At 44.4% G+C, this 20,054-nt stretch overlaps 1 protein-coding gene across 1 annotated transcript in view; it reads left to right on the forward strand.

Annotated features, from left to right (window-relative positions):
• The first annotated feature begins 3,821 nt into the window (after positions 1-3,821).
• tmem132e (transmembrane protein 132E) overlaps positions 3,822-20,054 on the forward strand; it is an 88,936-nt gene continuing 72,703 nt past the window's right edge. Inside the window, exons 1-2 of the mRNA XM_084474803.1 lie at positions 3,822-4,171; positions 4,951-5,932. Coding sequence (XP_084330929.1) covers positions 4,093-4,171; positions 4,951-5,932 — 1,061 coding nt within the window. The 5' untranslated portion in view covers positions 3,822-4,092. The remainder of the gene's footprint in view (positions 4,172-4,950; positions 5,933-20,054) is intronic.

Here is a 20,054-nt window from a genome sequence, read left to right on the forward strand (position 1 = left end):
GTTCACAGTTAATTGAACGCTAATGCAAGCAATTTTATATCATCGGTCTTTACTTGAGTCTTGGCAAAGCACGGATGTAAATGTAGACTTCTGAAATGAAAGTTAAAAGTAAAAAGTTGAATAGTTGCATTTGCTTAATCAAATGTATAAAAAATACCAAGAAACTAAACTGCATAGTAAGGGTGCTCGCATTTCTATTAACATTATTATGTTGTGAATGTGAGAGGCAAAGAATTAATTCAGCCTTAATACCAGGGTATTGATATTTTCTGCAATTTTCTGAAACTGAAAGGTGGTTAAAACTAGGTTAATTAAGGTTGCTTGCTTGCTCTCTCCCGCCTTCTCTCTCCCTCTCCCTCCCTCTCTCCCTTGCTCTATCCCCCACTCTCCCTCTCTTGCCCTATGCGCTCACTCTTTTACTCACATTGGATTCGTATTTGACTGACATTTTACTTGAAGACCATTTTATCCTCAAAATCTTTTTTATTTTATTTTATTCTTTCTGTCTTGACGTAACCGGTTACGTCAATGCAGCATACCACAGTGATCAAGCTGTGCAGAATAATCTATACAGTCAAGGCATCTTAGTTTTTATGTTTCCTCTTTTTCGCAAGATAATGAGACCCATCATCGTGAAGCCTTTACCTACGAACACTACCCATTTTGAATGGCCCCCTCAGCTGCAGTTCAGCCAGTCATCTTAGTTCAATTTATGCGTCGGTTGAGACAATAAAAATCATCAACGACATTCATTTCAAACTTCTCTTGTTTTCCGTCTTCTTTTTAAAGGTATTACCTTTTCTTAGCCTTTACCACAATTCTAAATTAATAACTTTAGACTCCAGCCTTGCCCCATAATTGTGTTGATTGCCATCGGAGCAAGTCCACTAATGAAAGGAACGGAGGCCTTCGAAAGGTAACCCCACACATCCCATAGACAACAGATGGTTCATATAACGTCCAGCACGACAGGAAGTGCCTTCGACTCAATATGGCCCTGAGGACTAATAGTCCGAGCAGGGGTGGGGCAGCGAAGCGATAGGGTTTCCATGCTGGAGCCCATCTGCGTGTCTGCTCCGCCAGCCACACTCTCTCTCTCTCTCTCGCTCCTCTTTTGGGTCGCTGGTGACAGTAGAGCTGGGACTGGAGTAGTAGCTCTCCATCGGATTAGTGGGACTGACTAGCAGAGTGTTTTTCTTTACTTGGAGCCAGGAACACAAAGACCTTGCTATGTGGGGATGTCATGTGACGGGCTGCTCCCCCTACTCAATTTCAGTGCTGATATTCATAGGGTTAATTTACGTTCACTTTTATTGGATGCTTTTTTTTCCCAAAGTCACCTTGCGTGAATGCGGTTTCATGTCATTAAGGAGCAGGCAGGGGTTAGGGCATCTTGCTCAAGGGTGCATAGAGGCAGGTCTGTGGAAAATTGGGATCCACCCCAATAACTTTGGACTGGAAGTCGAACAGCCACATTAGCACTAATGTAATCTATAGGCGTCGGCTTACGACAAAACTACAGAGATTAAATGGAGTGTACAGTACAATGACTATAGGAAGGGTAAAAGTGGCTTTAACAATTTTTTGTTAAAATACACTATCAACATTAATTCTGCTCATTGCCTCCATACAGCCACAGTACCATGAGGGCAGGAACAAGAAACAAGGAAAAGTGCTCTGGCCTCTGATAGGAAAAAGCCAATTATAATTGGTATTTACTTTATATTCTTTACTCGTGGTTGTTGCTATGATAGGTCATCACAAGGCACCTATGAACATGTTATTGTTAGCATATAAAGTTTGATTAATTGTTACTTAACTTAAATAACTCTAAAACCCAATTACAAGTAACTACCGGTATACATTTTCACCTCCAAAATGAGAGTTATTTGCATCTGTGATTTGTGATGTTATCGTGCTGTTGATATAATTAGGCTGAACACAAATAGCCAAAAGAGCCTAGTGACCTTAAGGCTACTCAAACGCTGCATAATTCTTATGTTTGTATGTCAAAACAATATGCCAACAAAATAATTCAAATTCATTATGTGTCATCACGTGTGGTGGCGCGCAATGGAGAGGTAAAGAAGAGAGACTTTTTTTTTCTGGGATGTGTTACTCGTTGATCTTTTCAAACTAATCTGTGAGGCCACGTGAAGACGTGAAAGAAATAGCTGCAGAGATTAAAAGAATGTTCACTTTTCTAGGCACAGATACTTATCCGAGGGATAAGACTTTCCCATGGCTCGAGAAAAAAAAAAAACGACGTTCTTTCCTGGTGTGGAATGTTTCCAAGGCACTGGCTGCGTCTTTTGTCCTGAATGTTTGCCATTGAGGTTGTTGCGTGGAGAGGGGGGGGTCACACACACACACACACACACACACACACACACACACACAGATTCCTCTCCCTTTTATTATCGGAATTCCAGCCACATGTGAAGAAGAGAGCCAGTCCAAAGCTACCCTCCCCCTCTCCTCTCTTCTCCTCCCCCTCTCCTCTCTTCTCCTCCTCCTATCCTCTCTTCTCCTCCCCCTCTCCTCCCTCCTTTTCATTCTCATGGATTTCTGGGGGGCTGAGGCAGACATGGGGGAGGAGGAGGAGGCAGAGGTGGAGAAGGCAGAGAGTGCTAGGCTAATTCATCAATAATCTTTACCTAATCCACCCTCACACACACACACACACACACACACACAGGAACACACACACACAAAAAAAACACACAGTGTGTGCACTCACACATTCACATGCAAACACACACAAACGCATCATCCTTCTCTTTTCTTTCACTTTACGCCTGAAGGCATTCAAGGAATACATCCTCCCCCATCTCTCTCTCTCTCTCTCTCTCTCTCTCTCTCTCTCTCACACTCACACAATACCAAAAACAGGCAGGGAGATACACACACACAACCACAGGCAGACAGATAGGGAGACACAGAGAAACACACTCGCATAAACCATGAAGCAGACACACATGAAAGGATAGCAGTGAGAAATAACATTCTGCAGCCTGATTCATCCTAGCCCTGAACGTGTTCAGGCAGTCTTGTGGATGTGTGGGTGTGTGTGAGTGTGTGGGTGGGTGTGTGTGTTTTAAATAAGTGTGAGTGTATGTGTGTGTCTGTGTGTGTTGGGCTGCATGGGGTGGTGTTCAAGTGTGTTTGGGGAGTGGTGTGTGTGTGTGTGTGTGTGTGTGTGTGTGTGTGTGTGTGTGTGTGTGTGTGTGTGTGTGTGTGTGTGTGTGTGTGTGTGTGTGTGTGTGTGTGTGTATGTTCCCAGTGTAAGAGGAGTCCTCCATGGGGGCCGTATACCTTGGCTGTGTCCGGCAGCTAGAAGCTAAAGCAGTGATTACAGGCTACAGCTAGGCTAGGTGTGGCAACACAGGGGGAGGCGTCAGTGGCTTTTGTCTACTGCTCCCGTGCAGCCCACCAACGGGGAGAGGGGGGAGGGGGGAGAGGCAGAGGGGCGAGGCAGAGAAGTAGGAGGGGGAGGTCTTTGCCTGCCTGCCTGCCTGCCTGGCTGCCTGACTGTCAGTCTGTCCCGGAGCTACAGGAACTCACACACACTCACTCTCTCTCACACACACACACACACACACACACACACACACACGCGCGCGCAGGTCTGAGAGGACCATGAGATAGCTGCAGCACTGAGCACTGAACCCACGCTTGAACCGGCGCTAGGAGCTAAATCTCACCCCCCCCGCCCCCCCCCCACCCCCACCCCCAGCTCGCCCGCCCCGGAGGAAGAGGAGTACAAAAGCGATTGCGGAACACAACCTGGAGGGAGTGTAGCGGAGGTCTTTGTAGCCGGGAAGCTACAGCCACTGATGGAATTGTCATGCGGCTGCTTTTGCCCCCACGGAGTCCCGGCTTCACTTTTGTCTCTGCGCCGCGTTTCAATGGATACAATGTTCCGGAAGGGAGGAGGGAGCACAACTTTTGAAGAAGTCTTTTGCGTCTGGTTTTTTCCTTACTTTACTTTTTGATTTGGGATTGTTCTGTGTTTCTTGATTCTGTGATTTTCAATTTTTTTTTTCTCACAAAGTGAAAGGAGACAACTTCAATGATACAACCATTTGGAATATGGGACTTTTTATCAATGATTTGGGCTGTGGGAACAGGCAAACCTATTTTTGTCTTCAGTTTTGGGTAATTTGCACAAGTATGTCACCCTCATTTAATCTTTCTTTTTTAACAGACAGTCATGTTTTCCCTTGCTCTGAGCCGTGGTAGTATCCACACTCCCCCACGGCTCAGACAGTCATTTTCATGTTGGGTGGTATATTGTGCTGTGTTTATATATACACAAGTCTGTGTACCAATCAAGGGTTTTTGAAGGGTGATTTGTATGACGCTTGTTAGACGTGTATTGAAATCAAAGGGGGGTCCCGAGTGGCGTCGTATACTTGTTGTACAACCTGATCAATGGCAGACGCTGTCTTATTGAACAGGTAAATAACAGCTGGAGTCCGCTCGTGGCCACGTTCAGGCTGAACGTCATCGGCTTTTCCAGGCAACTTGTAGATATCCGCAGCACGTTCCTTGTCATAGCACAACCTTTTGACACTTGTCATGTCCCGGACAGTTATGAGCTGATTAGTGTGTGTCTTGACCTTATATTCCACCCCATCCCCCCCTTTCCCCCCGCGTCCAAATGAGAAAAGTTGACCTATGTGTCTGCCTCTAATTCATCTCCCGTTCCGCCTCTGTCTCTCTGTCTCTGTGTTTCTCTGTCTCTGTCTCTATGTTTCTCTCTCTCTGTCTCTGTCTCTCTCTCTCTCCCCCCCATGTTTCAGTATGCCCGTACACGTTCAGATTTTACTTATTTATCGGGGTTCACCGGCTTTACAACGTGTACATTTGAATGCTTAAACATGTGAGGGTGTAAAGACTGCGACCTCAGACCTCTTTAACCCTTTTCTTTTCCTTTTCCCTCCGCAGCGCTTGCAGGTAGAATCTCACCCACCAGCTCTGATGTCCTCCTCAGCTCCTCCGTGGCAACGGCCAACCCCTCCCCACCTAACGTCTACCTCCCTGTCAACTTCAAGCTGTCCAACGCCCAGCTGGCCTTCTTCCTCCAAGAGGTCCAGAGCACCGGACCTGTCTTCGGTGGCGGCGGAGGCGGCGGCGGTCGGACCGGCGGAGCCAGCCCTCCCCACAACGCGGGACACCCGCTGCAGCGCTCCGAGAGCTTTGTGGTCTTCCAGACCAAGGACCTCCCGGCCATCAACATAACCTTCGGGCCTTTCTCCCGGGACCAGGCCCTATCCAAGGAGCTGCTGCAGCCGGCCAGCCCGCTGGACATCCCCGGGCAGCTGACGGTCAACTGGAAGGTGCGGGCGTTCATCGTCCAGGCCAGGGTGTTCTCCAACAACCCCACGGTCCAGGTGTTCTTCTACATCGCTGGGCGCGACTGGGACGACTTCAAGGCCCAGGACCGGCTGCCCTGCGTGCGGCTCCACGCCTTCCGGGACGTGCGCGAGATCAAGACCTCCTGCCGCATGAAGGGGAACCTGGCCCAGTGCCTGGCCCAGCTGGACCTGCCGTCGGCCTGGTTCAACACCCACATGGCCCCGCTGGGCCGGAGGAAAGGCTCCGGCGACGGGCTCCTGGACGGACTCACCAGCGAGACCCTGCAGGCGGAGCTTTACTACACCTTGCACGAGCCCAATGCGGAGGGGGAGTGCATGGAGGGCCTGGGCCACCGGGGTGGCTCCAGAGGGGAGCCTCTGTCACAGCACCCCCTGCTGCGCATCGGCAGCATCAGCCTCTACCAGGCCAGCCAGGAGCAGCAGCTGGTGGATAAGCAGCTGGACAAGAACATGTTCCTCAGGCTGCCCGAGAAGCCCCTGATGCCTGGCGAGACCCTCACCATCTTCCTCTACCTTATGCCCAATGCCACCATCGAACAGTTCTCCCTCAAGTAAGTCCCTTTAAAAGTATTTGGTCACGGTTTCTGATCTGACTTGAGTGTTGTTCACACCTACACACTTACTCCGAGTGCCAATCGCCGCCACCTGCTCTTAATTGCACCCCTTTGTCTCTTCCCCATTTCACACTGGCACCTGTAGATGCTCTATGTACTGCTAATATGGTTAATGTAATCCAGAAGATGCAACTTGTGAGATGTATCACAAAGATTTGAGATGAAAGGGATGTTGCTCTCATTAAGATTACATTGTAAACAGTGATAATGTGGCAGCACTAATCAGTACAATCATCTAAACTACTTTGGATGTTAATTTGCCAACAGAGGCCACAATGAGGACTAATCTTTATCTTAAGTCACTGCGTAATCCTATTACTAAACCCACAGGAATAAGATGATTCTGTGATACGATAAGTTATGGCATGAGTGTAGATGTCCATGTTATTTTCCATCAAGGGATTGATGGAGTGGTGGATTCATGTCTGCCTGACTGCTCAGGAGGTACATGTGCGTGTATCACACATATCCAGTCCTTTTCATTTCAATTTTTCTCCAAAAACAGGTTGCATTCCAGCAATAATTAAAGCTCAGTAATTTTCAGAGGGGGAGATGGAGAAAGAGTCTGATTTTACAGGTTATTTTGCCTTTTTCAAGCAGTGTCTTAACATTCAGGGCAGGTGACTTTTTCTCAGCATATAATTATGCAAATACATTGCGTTTAATGCTCGACTGTTTAAAGCGGGGGCTGTCACGATGCGACATTGTATGAATACCGACAGCACAATCCCCTCTCTCGTGATTCACGACACAAGGGTTTTGTCAGATATTAGCATTGTGGATTTCTATACAATTCCCACGTACAAACACTTCTATTGCAAGAAAGAGTTGAGAAATTTGTTGCACTAGTTACACACAATGTTGTAAAAATTAATTTTCCATGTTGAGTGATTCTTTGTGCAACAGCGATAAAGAACCAGAGGCGTGTTTTTCAATAGGCCCTCTAGAATTCACAAATCTCATTTTTTGATCAGATTGATTTTGGTCCTCCTCCTGCCAACAACTGGGGTATATTTGGTATTAATTAACATGCTACCCCCAATACCCCTCATGGGTTGACCTAGTTAATTTGGAATTATAGCTGCAGGGGTTTCATACAGTTCGTCTTGTCTTCTCTGGCTCATCTTTTCATGTCCTGTGTTGCCACTGTAATTATTTCTTACCTTAAGTTTTTTTGAGGATTTCGGGGCTGGAAGAAACTGACACTATTTACTACCAACTGAGGTAGGATGATGAAACGCACGGCAAATATGAGCCGTGTAACGGTTACACCAACTTTTGTTCAATTAAGACATTTGTTGGAAACTTAATTAGCCTTCACTTTCGCTTTGAAGTCCTGACAGAGCTCCATTTTTGAGTTAATCCAGACAAATGGCTGTTCCCTGCTGTCACCATGCAGGGTGAGCTCAGAAGACTTCTGCTGCTCAGGTTGTCAAGGGTATAAATCCACTCTAAATTCACTTTCAAGGCCTCCATGCGTTCTCCATATGAAACAGTATCTCTGCTCTGTGTTGGTCCAGTAATAATATTACATAAGCGGTTCGGTTCCCTGTGTCCCTGCCCACTGATTTGACACAGTTTTACAATATTTGTGCAATGAACTGTGTCACTTTCAATGTATGTATTTATGTATCCACTCAATAACATATGACAAATGTCGTGTTATATACTTTGGTTAGTTAATAGCGAGGCAATCACGTAATACTGGTCAGGTCATTTTTTTGTCGCTATTAGTTTCTTTAGATGATTAAACTTAAATGGGGTGGTATGCTAAATACCTCATGTAGGTGTCCACATGTCAAATATATGGCCATATATCTTATATGGATAAGGACAGTATAATATAATTTCACATATTGCATTTTACTGTTGAAAGTCTGAATGACTCACAAAAAAACCCTGGAAAAACAATATTATTTCCCCCGGCACCAGCATTTGCTGCCTAGCAACCAGAATTGGCCACTACACACTGTACCCCAAGTCTTTACCTTTCCCCATAGCATCTGTTCTTGTGAGCACAAGACAGATGTGACTGTAAGGGAGGTCAGCTACTTGCATAAGTAGGGCTCATTTAGTCCCTCCTGCATGGACGGATGGACGGATGGGTGGACGGATTATGTGAAAGCAAAAGCCACCGTGTTCAGTCGCAGGCTCTGTGACTTATTTGAATGTATTTTTGGAATACTCTGGAAGTCTCCCACAAGCCTGTGTTTGCCGAAGGCTAGATAGATGACGTCTCTGTGTGTGCTGGAGAAAAACCTCACTGTTGCTCTTATGCTGCTTTTATTTAGGGGCGTGTGCCATAATAAGAACATGAGAGAAAAGGTTGGCTCAATCTTTTGACATATACGGTTGTTTGAATTATACATATGCATCGCTATGTCTTTGATATTCGGACAGTTGTTGTCATTAACATCGAATAACCCACAACTTCAACCAAAGACGAAAAGTGAATGAAATCACCTTTGGTTATTCATTTTTTTCCCCACAATCTTCCTTCAGTGAGGTGGTAGGCCCACCCCCATTAAAAAAAATGGCAGTTAAAAAACAACAAGCGTTACGTATTCCATCCCTTTGTCCCACACACCTGGCTCATGGTTAATAAGGTGTGTTATCACCTTCAATAACAATTCTACATACGCTTTCAGAAATGTGCTTTAAAATTTCATGAGCCCGTGGCCAGGTGATAAAAATGTCAATGCCAGGGTAAATACGGGGGGCTTGCAATGGATTCACACATAAAGCAGGGCGATTTCTGGGCCATTTTGTTGCGTAGCTCTGAGCCATAGGGAATAAAAGAAGGGGAAAACAAGAGGCTAATTTAAAGCTTCAGCGGCTGTTGGAAATAGCAGGGTAAAAGGAGGCGGTTAATTGGGGGTCATGTTTGGCCCCCCAGTTTAGTTTTTCTTTCCTGTGTTCTTACTTTGTTTTTTAAAGGACGGTTTGGCTATGTGAGGTTCTTTCTTTTCACAGGTTCTTCCCCTTAGTTAGTTGACTATGAGTTATGTGGGTTATGTCTTTCTAAATATCTCAAGCGTATGAATTGAAATATCTAGGCTACATTCATCAGATTGCTAAAATGACGTGTTTCAAACCCAGGGATTCGGTACCAAATTAGCTTTTCAAAGCACCTCTGTCGGTAACTGAAACGGTAACTAAAAGTTGCACATGTTACTCAGCAACAATACAAATGCAAAACAGTGCATTCATTTCCTCTCGTAGACGTAATTAGTTGAACGCTCACAGCAGTACTTCAGCGCTGCACGCTCTCGAAAACAATTGAGCAAAGCCGATCTTTCCCTCTGCCCTGCTGACAAAAGTGCAGCACTTTTACAGTGATTGGACATTTCTATACCCTATTGTAACCAGCCATTCACTTTATTGCAGGCCAGAACTGCCCAGCTAATAGAGAACTTCAGGGTTTAGCACCACAGAAGTATGGTATACCGTACAAAACACGTGAAGTCACGGCTGACGGCTGCTGTGTGACTGTATTAATGTCCCCTCCACCACCGCCACCCTCCATAGATGACATTCCATTTATTATCAATTCCCTCACCCTCAGCAAGTGCAGACATTTATCTGGGGCCTGCCACAGCAACATCTGCTCTCAAGGAGACTCTGCTTGAGTGGAGCTGCGTACGATCTAAGCTAGTCCCGGTGCCTTCTCCGCTTCCCGTCTCTCGCGCCTTCGCACAAACTTGAGCAAAAAAGGCTGATTAAATTGTTGTTGTTGTTTTTTTCGTGTTTTTACGAAGAAGCACTCTGGAATTCATTTAGCAGAGAGATGATGCTCTAAAGCCACCAAGGACTCCCCCCCCTCCCCTCCCTCCCGCTGTTATACGAGACGCCGGCTTTGTTATACACCGCCCCCTCTCTCCTTCCCTCCACCTCCCTCCTCCTTGTTCTCCCTTTGAAACATTTAGCCGGTCACGTTAGTCATCTCCAGACCACCGCCTATCTCTTCTTAGAAGCCTAAGGCGTGCCGCCTCCTTTTTCCGATGCTCTCACTGGGGGTGGAGCGGCTGCTGCTGGTGTTGGGGGTGGTGGAGGTGGTGGTGGTGGGGGTGGATGGGGCGCAGGCGTTGAGGATGATAAAACGGGAGGGTTAAAAAGAGACGGGGCTAGGAGTATATAGCTGCTCCTCCTCTGGAAGCCCTCTCACTGGGTTGTGAATTCAATGGTTCTGGAAGCCGACTGCCGACAGTCTGTCAAGGGAGGCTGATTAAAGATGGAACAAGGAACGTCTTTTGAGATGAATCAGAGGCCCAGAACAAGATGAGTTCCTGCGACCAATAAAACGCATGCATAGTTACACGCAACCTTGTACGCGCACGCACGCACGCACGCACGCACGCACGCACGCACGCACGCACGCACGCACACACACACACACACACACACACACACACACACACACACACACACACACACACACACACACACACACACACACACACACACACACACACACACACACACACTCCCTCTCTACCACTATAGAGTCGTTCCATCCCTTTTAGTCTCAGCCTTTCAGCTTTGAGGATCTTGACTTGTGAGTACAGAGGATGGTGAGACAAAGGAGAGAGAGAGCAGGAGAGAGAGAGAATACAACATGCGCTGAGCACGGACACTTGTGGAACCTCTCTGTTTTTCCCCCTCTGCCCGTGTCTCTGCGACGCTGTCAGGAAAGATGTACTTTAAGGGAGAGACGTATATGCGTGGCACGCGCGCCTGTCGATCTTGCGATGGGACAGCGGCGAAATTTCACCCAGTTGCCATGGCAATGCGATTACAAGATGCATTGCAGTATTAATAGACGCAGAAGAATAAGGAGATAACACTTCTAATACAGCCATAGTTATCAAGGTCCATGAAGGTCTTCGGAACACACCATTGATTCACACACACACACACACACACACATGCACTGGCACGCACACACACACACACACACACACACACACTGGTTATTGCAATGATTCTTGCAGATCTTTCACTGTATTCTGGGAGGAATCGCTGTCTCACATCAAACCATATCTCAAATGAGGAGCCCAGTCCCTCTGGGCGACTATGGCTCTTGCGATGGTCTCCTGCCTGCTGCACTGTTTCTCAGTGCAGGGTCCCCACAGTACAGCCATGCAGTATTCACATGTCCTGACTCCAAATGGAGAGAGAGAGAGAGAGAGAGAGAGAGAGAGAGAGAGAGGGGCATTGGGGATGGTGACCCACATTCTGCAGCAGTAGGCTTATACCCTGACAAATAATTACACATATGTTAGTCCGGGTACCACAATACAACTTTGTGACCTTAGTCTGCTCTCTGTAACAACCCCTGCACCTCCACACACACACACACACACACACACACACACACACACACACACACACACACACACACACACACACACACACACACACACACACTCCTCAGCTTCAACAGTATCCACTCTCCACCCGCCCTGTCTCCCCTATTCAACTGATGATGTCAACCTTACACCTTTCTTTTTTCTCTCTTTCTGTTGCCCTCTCTCAACCCTTTCTCTTTCTCGTTCCATGTCTCTCTCTCTCTCTTCATGTCTCTTTCTTTCTCGCTCCCTACCTTCATCTCTCTCTCTCTCTCTCTCTCTCTCTCTCTCTCTCTCTCTCTCTCTCTCTCTCTCTTCATGTCTCTTTCTCTCTTCATGTCTCTCTCTTTCTCACTCCCTATCTTCATCTCTCTCTCTTTTTTTTCTCTACATGTAGTATCTCTCCCTCCATCTCTCTCTCCACACCCTTTGTCCATTAGCCGCCGGTGTGAGCCCTTTTGTTGGCCACCACTGCTTTTCATGACAAACGTCAGTCGTCCCCCCACACGTGAATATGTGCACACATTCAGATCGCATGTCTTGAGACAGTCCTAGTCCCCCATCAACCTCCCCCTCCGCCTTGGCACGACTCATTGTGAGATGCAGAGTGAGACGGGGAGAGAGAGAGACAGCCAGGAACGGAGTTAGACGTGGTCCTCAGCACTCGTCTTTGATTTAGAAGAGAGAGGCAGGTTTGTCTGTGTGTGTGTGTGTGTGTGTGCGTGTGAGCTGGTTTCAGCACCCTATCCTCACTTAAAATAACCTTCATGTTCCCAAGAAGAATATCCTTTGAATCCATCTATCTTTACCTCAATCTATCTTTTTACCTCCATCTATCCTTTTCCCGCTCTTGTCTTTCTTCAGCATCTATCTTCCCCTGTCCTCTCTCCTGCTTGACTAATTATGAGGAACTTTAAGCTATCTCAGTTCAGGAGACGTACAGAGAAGTATTTATCATTGTGAGCTTCACTGTGTGTGCATTTCCTTTTCAAGGCCCTTAGCACGAGCTATGTAAGAGAGCATAGTGCCAAGATTTTAATGAAATGGCCCATTCTGCACAGTTTTTATGGTGCCAAAGAAAGCTGCATATCTCAGCGTACTGCACGGGACAAAAGTCAGACTTTTATGCTATTTTTCTGCAGGTTTATTTATTATTATCAGAATTGTACCCATGCTGAGGTAATTCAACTCTTAAGTGTGAATAAGCAAGCCCAATTATTTTGCTCAACCACAATGTCGGAGGGTAATTCTAGACCCTGGGAAATATATATCTGAAAGGTTCATTTTAGGCCTAACCAGTCTCACATATCCATAAAAGCAATTTTGTCCCATTGTTTTTTCATGAGATTATGTTACATCCTATTGTGCAAAAGACCACTGGGCAGGTTTAAGCCATTATTTTCAAAGAGGACAATGTAAAAAGAAGGAAAAAACATCAGTCATTGCTAAGCCGCAATGACATCAAGCTAAGCTGTTTTTTTGGAACATATGAAAAATTAAACCCTATTAGCTTTTGACCTCATCAGAGCCTCGCCAGACTATGCATAGTTGATGTCCAATTATTTCCCAAATCTATATTTTAACACAGTAGATAGTGTGCTGTCAGTCCTGCTTTTTGTGCAGGAATCACCCATCAGCTAAGAATTTCTTGTACGAAAATGCAGTGGAAGATCCGTATCTACCTTCCACATACATCAACATCACACTCCTGTGTGGCCATAATTCCCCCGCTGTCACAGTCCATGCTCATCACTCGCCGAGGAGAAGGAGTGCGCATTGACATGAATACAGAGAAAAAGTCATTTCTTCTTTTGCTTAATTGTGTGTTCATCAGCACTCGATTGTTTGGTTAGATCTATTAGCCTGCCTCGATGTCCACGTACTGCAAACAAACGGTCAAGCCGCTTCATGAAAAAGCAACCAAAGATTGGTTTCATATCGAGCTGTGGCTGGATGATGATGCTAAAGATTGCCCACAGGCAGCGACGATAGAGATTTCTTCAGGAGCTAGCGTCAGGCCCATCTGTGTTGTGCACAGTCTGATGTGCAGCCGACTGATGCTACATGACAGTCCCTCCGAAACAAGCAAGTCTCCCATCACTACGGTCGAATCACAAAAGACGGAGGAAAAAAAAAGAAAGATGAGACAGTGTGCTCGCTGAAGACCTGGACCTTATTGTTCTCCTGTCTCGGGGGACTGGGCTTGATGAAAAGAAAAGCCACCAAAAATCCACGAATGGCAAGGGTTTCGATGTCAGGCATTTTATGTGTATGATGTGTATATATATATATATATGTGTGTGTGGGGATTTGTACGTATATATGTATCCTATCTTATATCTTTTAGCTCCCATTTATTGAAGTATCGTGATCTAGATACGAAAACGATATATTGCGCAGTCCTAATACATACACACATATATATATATATATATATATATATATATATATATGCACGCACGCACGCACGCACACTGCTGAGGTACACTGAGAGGTTTAGTGTGACTGATTCTGATTCTCGGGTGCATTTATCAGTTGCTCCTCAGAATCTAAGGAGCTGATTACTTCAAATTCGAGTAGGAGATCCTTTGCTAAATAAATCATGTATACTTCTGAATGCGATCACTTTCATCTTACCATCGGATTTAGATTGAACTCCTGATGACATTTGCTGTCAACTCACTGGACACACAGATGTATTAACCTATCTCTCTTTAAGACTATAACACAGTAACACTTTACAATATGGGTACAATTATTAACCATGATTTAAGATTAGTTCAGCATTATTATATAGAATATGCATAGGGGTTAGGGTTAACCTTAACCCTATTAAATGATGAATCAATTAATATCTTGATTAACATGCTCACCATAACATTAGTTAACATGAACTGCAAAATAAATCATTAACACTATGACTAGACGATTACAAGACCATTAGTAAATGGTTAATGAACTGTTTGTTAATGTTTATTACTGCATTAACTAGTGTGTGTATACACACAAACGCTCCACAGCACTTTCTTCCCTTTTTTCTCAAAGCCTCCATAAACTCAAGGATTTCGAAGGATAAGTCATCTATTTCTCTCCCCCCTGCTAACTTTTCTTTCCTGGGGGACCTTCTTGTTTTCACAAAGGGGCATAAATTAGTCAAGTTTTAAGCATCTATGCCCACTAATACCTCCTCTTCTAGTTATTTTGTGTTCTTGTGGTCTCAGCCCATAGTTGATAGCCAATCCCTTGCAATAGTCAAAGTCTCTGCCAAGAAAGAGCGATGATGCTACCGGATATCTGTTTAGAACGCAGCCAGCGGCTTGAAGAAGTTGGGTAAATCCCACTATAAACAGTTTTTGGTTTTAATGATGTCCTGTCTGCCCATAGGGTGAGCTCTGTGCAGCTAGTTATTCATCACTTGCTTTGAGTCTGCTTGAATCACTTTTCTGCCGAAATTCTAACTGTCCTCATAGGAGAACATATTTGCAGTTGCACCGTTTGTACGTTGATTTGGTTTGGTGTTTTTTGTCCCTCAGATGGCACTTGACAACACAATTTTCACATTGTGTATTCAATCATTCCAGGTCTCCTGACAAAAATATTGGTTGCATTCCCGCTGCCGGTGAGCAGCCATGGTGAGGCATAGAGAAAGCTGAATTATAGGTGGCGCGTTTACACATCCTCTGAATTTGGGCCTGTTGTGTCTGAGCTAATCCTGACAGGGTCGAGGATTGTGTTAACACCTACCCCCTCTGAGGATTCCATAGGGCAGGTTTTCAGAGGTACTGAGCAGATGTCTGCTTAACAGATCCGAAATGTGTGAATTGGGTTTTCTTTCCCCCTCTGTTTACTTTTGGCACAGCTTGAGGTATCAGTTGAGCATGCCTATTTTATTAGATTAGGCACGTTTTAGAATGATAATTGTCCTTTATCAATGCTGTTTGAAAACAGTGGTAGAGTCTATCAAATGAATAGAGAGAAACAGAATAATTCATGTGAGGTTAACTTTTCTTGACTTTGAATAAATAAATCAAAACTCTTTGGCCTGGATGTCCTCCTTTATTTTTATTTTGGACATGCTGGACTGCACAGGCTGCCTTTTAAAAGAAGCACTTGCATTCACAAATTACCATTTTGAAAGAGGCATCCTTTTAATGAGGAGGCTAGTGCGATCACCTTAAATTTGCGAATATGTTTCTCTGTCCAACCGTAAACCTGGCTGGCCAATGGCCCATCCGCTTGCACTCTGCAGTCCTCTCCCAGGGGGGACAACCTGAGGCTATGAGATAAGGGCCGGGTTGATTTTCACAAGAGCCAGCTCTATATAACTATCTCTTGCGCTCAGGCCTGGCCAAGTATCTCTGCAGTAATATGGCACCAAATCTTTTTGTATTTGTGCTTTATTCTCGGTGGCTAACGAGTGACGCATGCCCTATCATATTCATCCCCTGGATTGCTACTGGATTACACTCGTATGTCCCCCCTCGTTGATGGAGATGAGAAGGAGCAGTGTGGTGTGGTTTGCAATGATGTCATGGCTTTTAGAATAATGTGCTTTAATGTAATGGTGGTCTTGTATAGCATAGTCCTATGCTATATATGACCACATCATATACAATGGTATGGTTTAGCTTCATGGTTTAATATGGGATAATGAAGTATATGATATATAGGCATACCAAATGTTCTGCCACAGAGAATATGTATTTTTAAACGCCATTGAGTATTTCGATTTGTTCATATTTAATTTTGAATTTTATTGTTCCTCCCCTGTGCCAGCTATACGAGTTCAAATAAAAACATTATTTTCCATGCCATTCCATTCCATGGTATTTCCATGCCAGCCCTTTAGAACCATTCAAGGGTTAATCACTAGGACACCATTTGGCCTAAATGAGAAATTACGCCTGTCACGGTTCCATTCAGAAAATCAAACTCATTTCGGTTCAGCTGTTGCGGTTTAGTGCTCACATAAGGAGCAGGTAATACCCTGGCCACCTTTGGCCAAGAAGAGGGTTTGGTACCCCTTTAACTGTATTTCACCTTCACTACAGAATCCCATCCACAAGCATCTAACTGAACATTCTGATTGATGTGCCTAAAGTCTATTTAAATGGTCAATTTATAAACCTAAAGTTGTGTGGTTCGGCATTGGATTTCCTTAAATACTGCAATTTGTGTGCAATGCGTATTATTTATTTTAGCATGAAGTGGAATACGAAATGCTGCTTTTATACCAACAATCAAACCAGCACTGCAAGTTTGAAATTGTGTTGATATGAATTAAATCATCCCTTTTCCTCAACTGTGATAAAATGAACCATATTCAGTATTCAGTTTGGTATTCTGCCCAGTGTTTCCAAAAACTGGGCTCCCAACCTAGCCAAGAATCTTAATTTCTGTGCCTCACTCAAGTATTAGTATAAATGTAGTAAATTGGCATCAGGGATGCAGAGAATACAGACAACCTGCCGCTGAGTGAATCATCAGGGAGCCCTGTTCTAAATGAGTTTCAATGAAGAATGCATGGTTATGAGTGTTTTCTCCATTTATTTGGACTTTCTTTTTTCACATTATTTGCTTGTTGTTAGTTGATTTACTCTCCCCACCAAATAAAATGGATTTTGACCGTGTAAGAATTCCTTGCGATGATCTCTTATTAATGAACTCCTGTTATGGTAATGAAGTACTCTTTTTATAACGGTAAATAGTAATACAGCTTTTTTTAAGCATAAATATCAATATCTGTAACCAGAAAACGAATCCCTCTTTCATAAGCGCAAAGATCCACTCAATTGTGTGCCGTTAATTAGCCAGACAGAGCGCTTCTCAAACTAGCGGCCGCTGAGCCAAAAACCCTGATAACTGACATCCGGAGGAACAGCATGTTTAGTCTTGTGTAAACACCCTTTTAATAGCGGAGACAGGCCCTCAGATGAGTTTAGACAAAAGCCAGCGGTGTTGATCTCTTGGCCCCTGAGCAACACCCCCACCCCCCCCCCCCCTTCTGCACCCAGCTGCCCCAGCCCGACCTCCAGAACATTGTGCTGACAGCCTCCCACTGCACACCGTGTCTATATATGGAACAAACAATATTACGTACAGTTGGATAGCATGGCGGGCTGTGGCTACGTACAGTAGAACAAGCCCTCCCACGCAGGCCAGCGAATTATCCCCCTTTGATGCCAGTGGCACCCACTGAAACCCCCCGCTAACCCCAGTCTTGTCTTTTTTCCCCCCCATATTTATTTGTTGCTCAGGGAAAGCGTGAGTGTGGAGGTATTGTGGCGATGGCGTGGTGGTGATTCCTAATGCTTGGCGAATGGGGTTGCATTGTTAGGCGGATTTGAATTAGAATAATTTTGTGCACACTTCTAAAAATGGAGGCCTTGCGGCTAAGTGGGACAGATTAGTTCTGGTCATTGCCGATACCGCCCCCCCCCCCCCCCCCCCCCATACACACACACACTCCTAAACAGCGGACAGCGGTTTAGCACTCAACATCACAGATCTGAACCTTGCATTTAACTTTAAAGTGTATTAATTGCATATATATACATATATAAGTGTATATATTGCCTATAATTGGGCCTTCTTGTTTAATGGCTTAGTTCACATTCCCTGGGGTTAATTTAAATCCCTAGCAAAAGCATATAATCACAGAGGGAATTTGCATATATATATATATATATATATATAAATATATACGTATATATATGTACAAAGTCTTAGTCACATTGCATTAACATGAAGAGGCTATTTTATGCATAGACAGCTGTGCGATGGGCATCAATAGACAACTTGAGCAGCCATTATTAGCTACAAACTTCTCCATTAAAATGACATTCAAATTCACGCACAATGTGTGAAAAGACAGATAGGAGGGTCACTTACCACAATAATGGAGACAAAATGGCCTCTAGGAAATGGCCTTAGGCAAAAAAAAAAAGTGTGTGCCATTTGAAAGTCAATCACGTTTAGAGGAGTATGTGCTTAAAGTGCTCTTAGCGATTTTTGCTAACAAAAAATTGCACAGGAAATATTATTATCCGAGCAAAAAGTCACTATCATTGTTATTTCTTTCTTGTCTGTCTGCCCGGCTGTCTTCATCCAACATAACAAAGAAGTATGTTTTAAAATAAAGCTATAATGGGATTCAGAGTGTGTCTTACATCCATGATATCTCATATTCCCACCTCAATACCTAAATATATTATACCCTAATGATATTTAGAATAATACATTTAAATCCTCATAACCCCTTGGAAATTATTCATGGGAATGTTATGGTGTTAATACTAAGCCTTAAAAAAAACATGATTTTCTGTGCAGACCTATTCATGATGTCCGTGATGCTTATCTGATATAATCCCCATTAATTCATTAATACTAGGCACTTGGAGGATTAAGCACTGTCACATGTGACAGGACAACACAAGGAAACTTTATTGGCATGATGTGGATAGTTCCTTTGACTACAGGAAGCAGACGGCACACTAATCTTATTGAAAAATTATAGGATTGGCAAAGCTACTGAGCTCAGGTAATCCATATAATGGTATGCACTCTGGATATCAGTTAAGTGTGATATAGTGATTACATGAATGTGAACATTCATATTCAAGTGTTCTGAACCCGATGGACCTAAACAACTTTTGTTTACCCTAATTGACTATACTTCGCCCTACTGTATTTGAAATGAAATGAAATGTCGCTCCTTTAATTGATAAACCCAGTGCATGCACACACAAAAGGGGTTATAACTCGTCAGCCCTTACGGTGTGTTCCACGTACGGTTTTCAAGGTAAGTGCACTGCATTTATGAAGCACCAGCAATTTTATGAGTCACTTAATGCACTTTAAGTGTTCTCTTATGCTTGGTATCAAACACACTCTCCACAAAGCCCTGCCGAGTTAGTTAGTTAGTAAGGCTTTTAAATTCCCATAGGAAAATAGGCCATCAACAAAGTTCTTCCATCCTTTCCGGTCTTGGGCACTCCGCTCCAGATGTTTCCACGACAGCCCTTCTTTCCTCATCTCCTGTTCTGTGGTTCTTCTTCTTCTCCAGGTGGTTCTCGGTCTGCCTCTCTTCCTCCTGCCCTGTTGGTTCCACGTCAGCGCCTGTTAAGTTATTGATTGAGTGAGACCCAGCAAACTCATAAGGAGCAGTTAAAAGCAAGGTGTCCCCATTCTCAGAGACACCGCTGCAACACTCGCCAGGGATCCAGGCTAGCTCCTTCCCTGACTGGCCATCTATATACTGTACACTTATATTCAGCCTGACTTCCGGCAACATTGGCTTGTAGGAATTAAGTGAAATGGGATCAATTGCTATTTGTGTATCAATTCTGTGGTTCCCCTAAGATTCTTTCAAGCTGAGTTGTGTGTGAGGCGCACTATGTAAATGTGCGCGTGCACACAAAATTGGCAGTGTACATTGGTGCTGATGTGTGGGTGTGCACAGTGCTGATGTGACCATGTACACACTGCTGTCTCCACACTGTGCGTGGAGACACTTAGTGTGACCAGTGATTCTCTGGTGCATTCATTCCAACAAAAACGGCATAACCATTTAACATAGCAACAAATAGCATGTGCTATGTGCCCCAGGCCATTTTTGTCGATTTTGGCAGTGTTGCTTTTTCTCTTCATTATTCCTACTTAAATCTTAAGCCATGCATGAGCTAATGCAACAGTATCATCACATATAACAA

Source organism: Micromesistius poutassou (assembly GCF_964030765.1).
Source record: "Micromesistius poutassou genome assembly, chromosome: 10".
Taxonomy (NCBI): domain Eukaryota; kingdom Metazoa; phylum Chordata; class Actinopteri; order Gadiformes; family Gadidae; genus Micromesistius; species Micromesistius poutassou.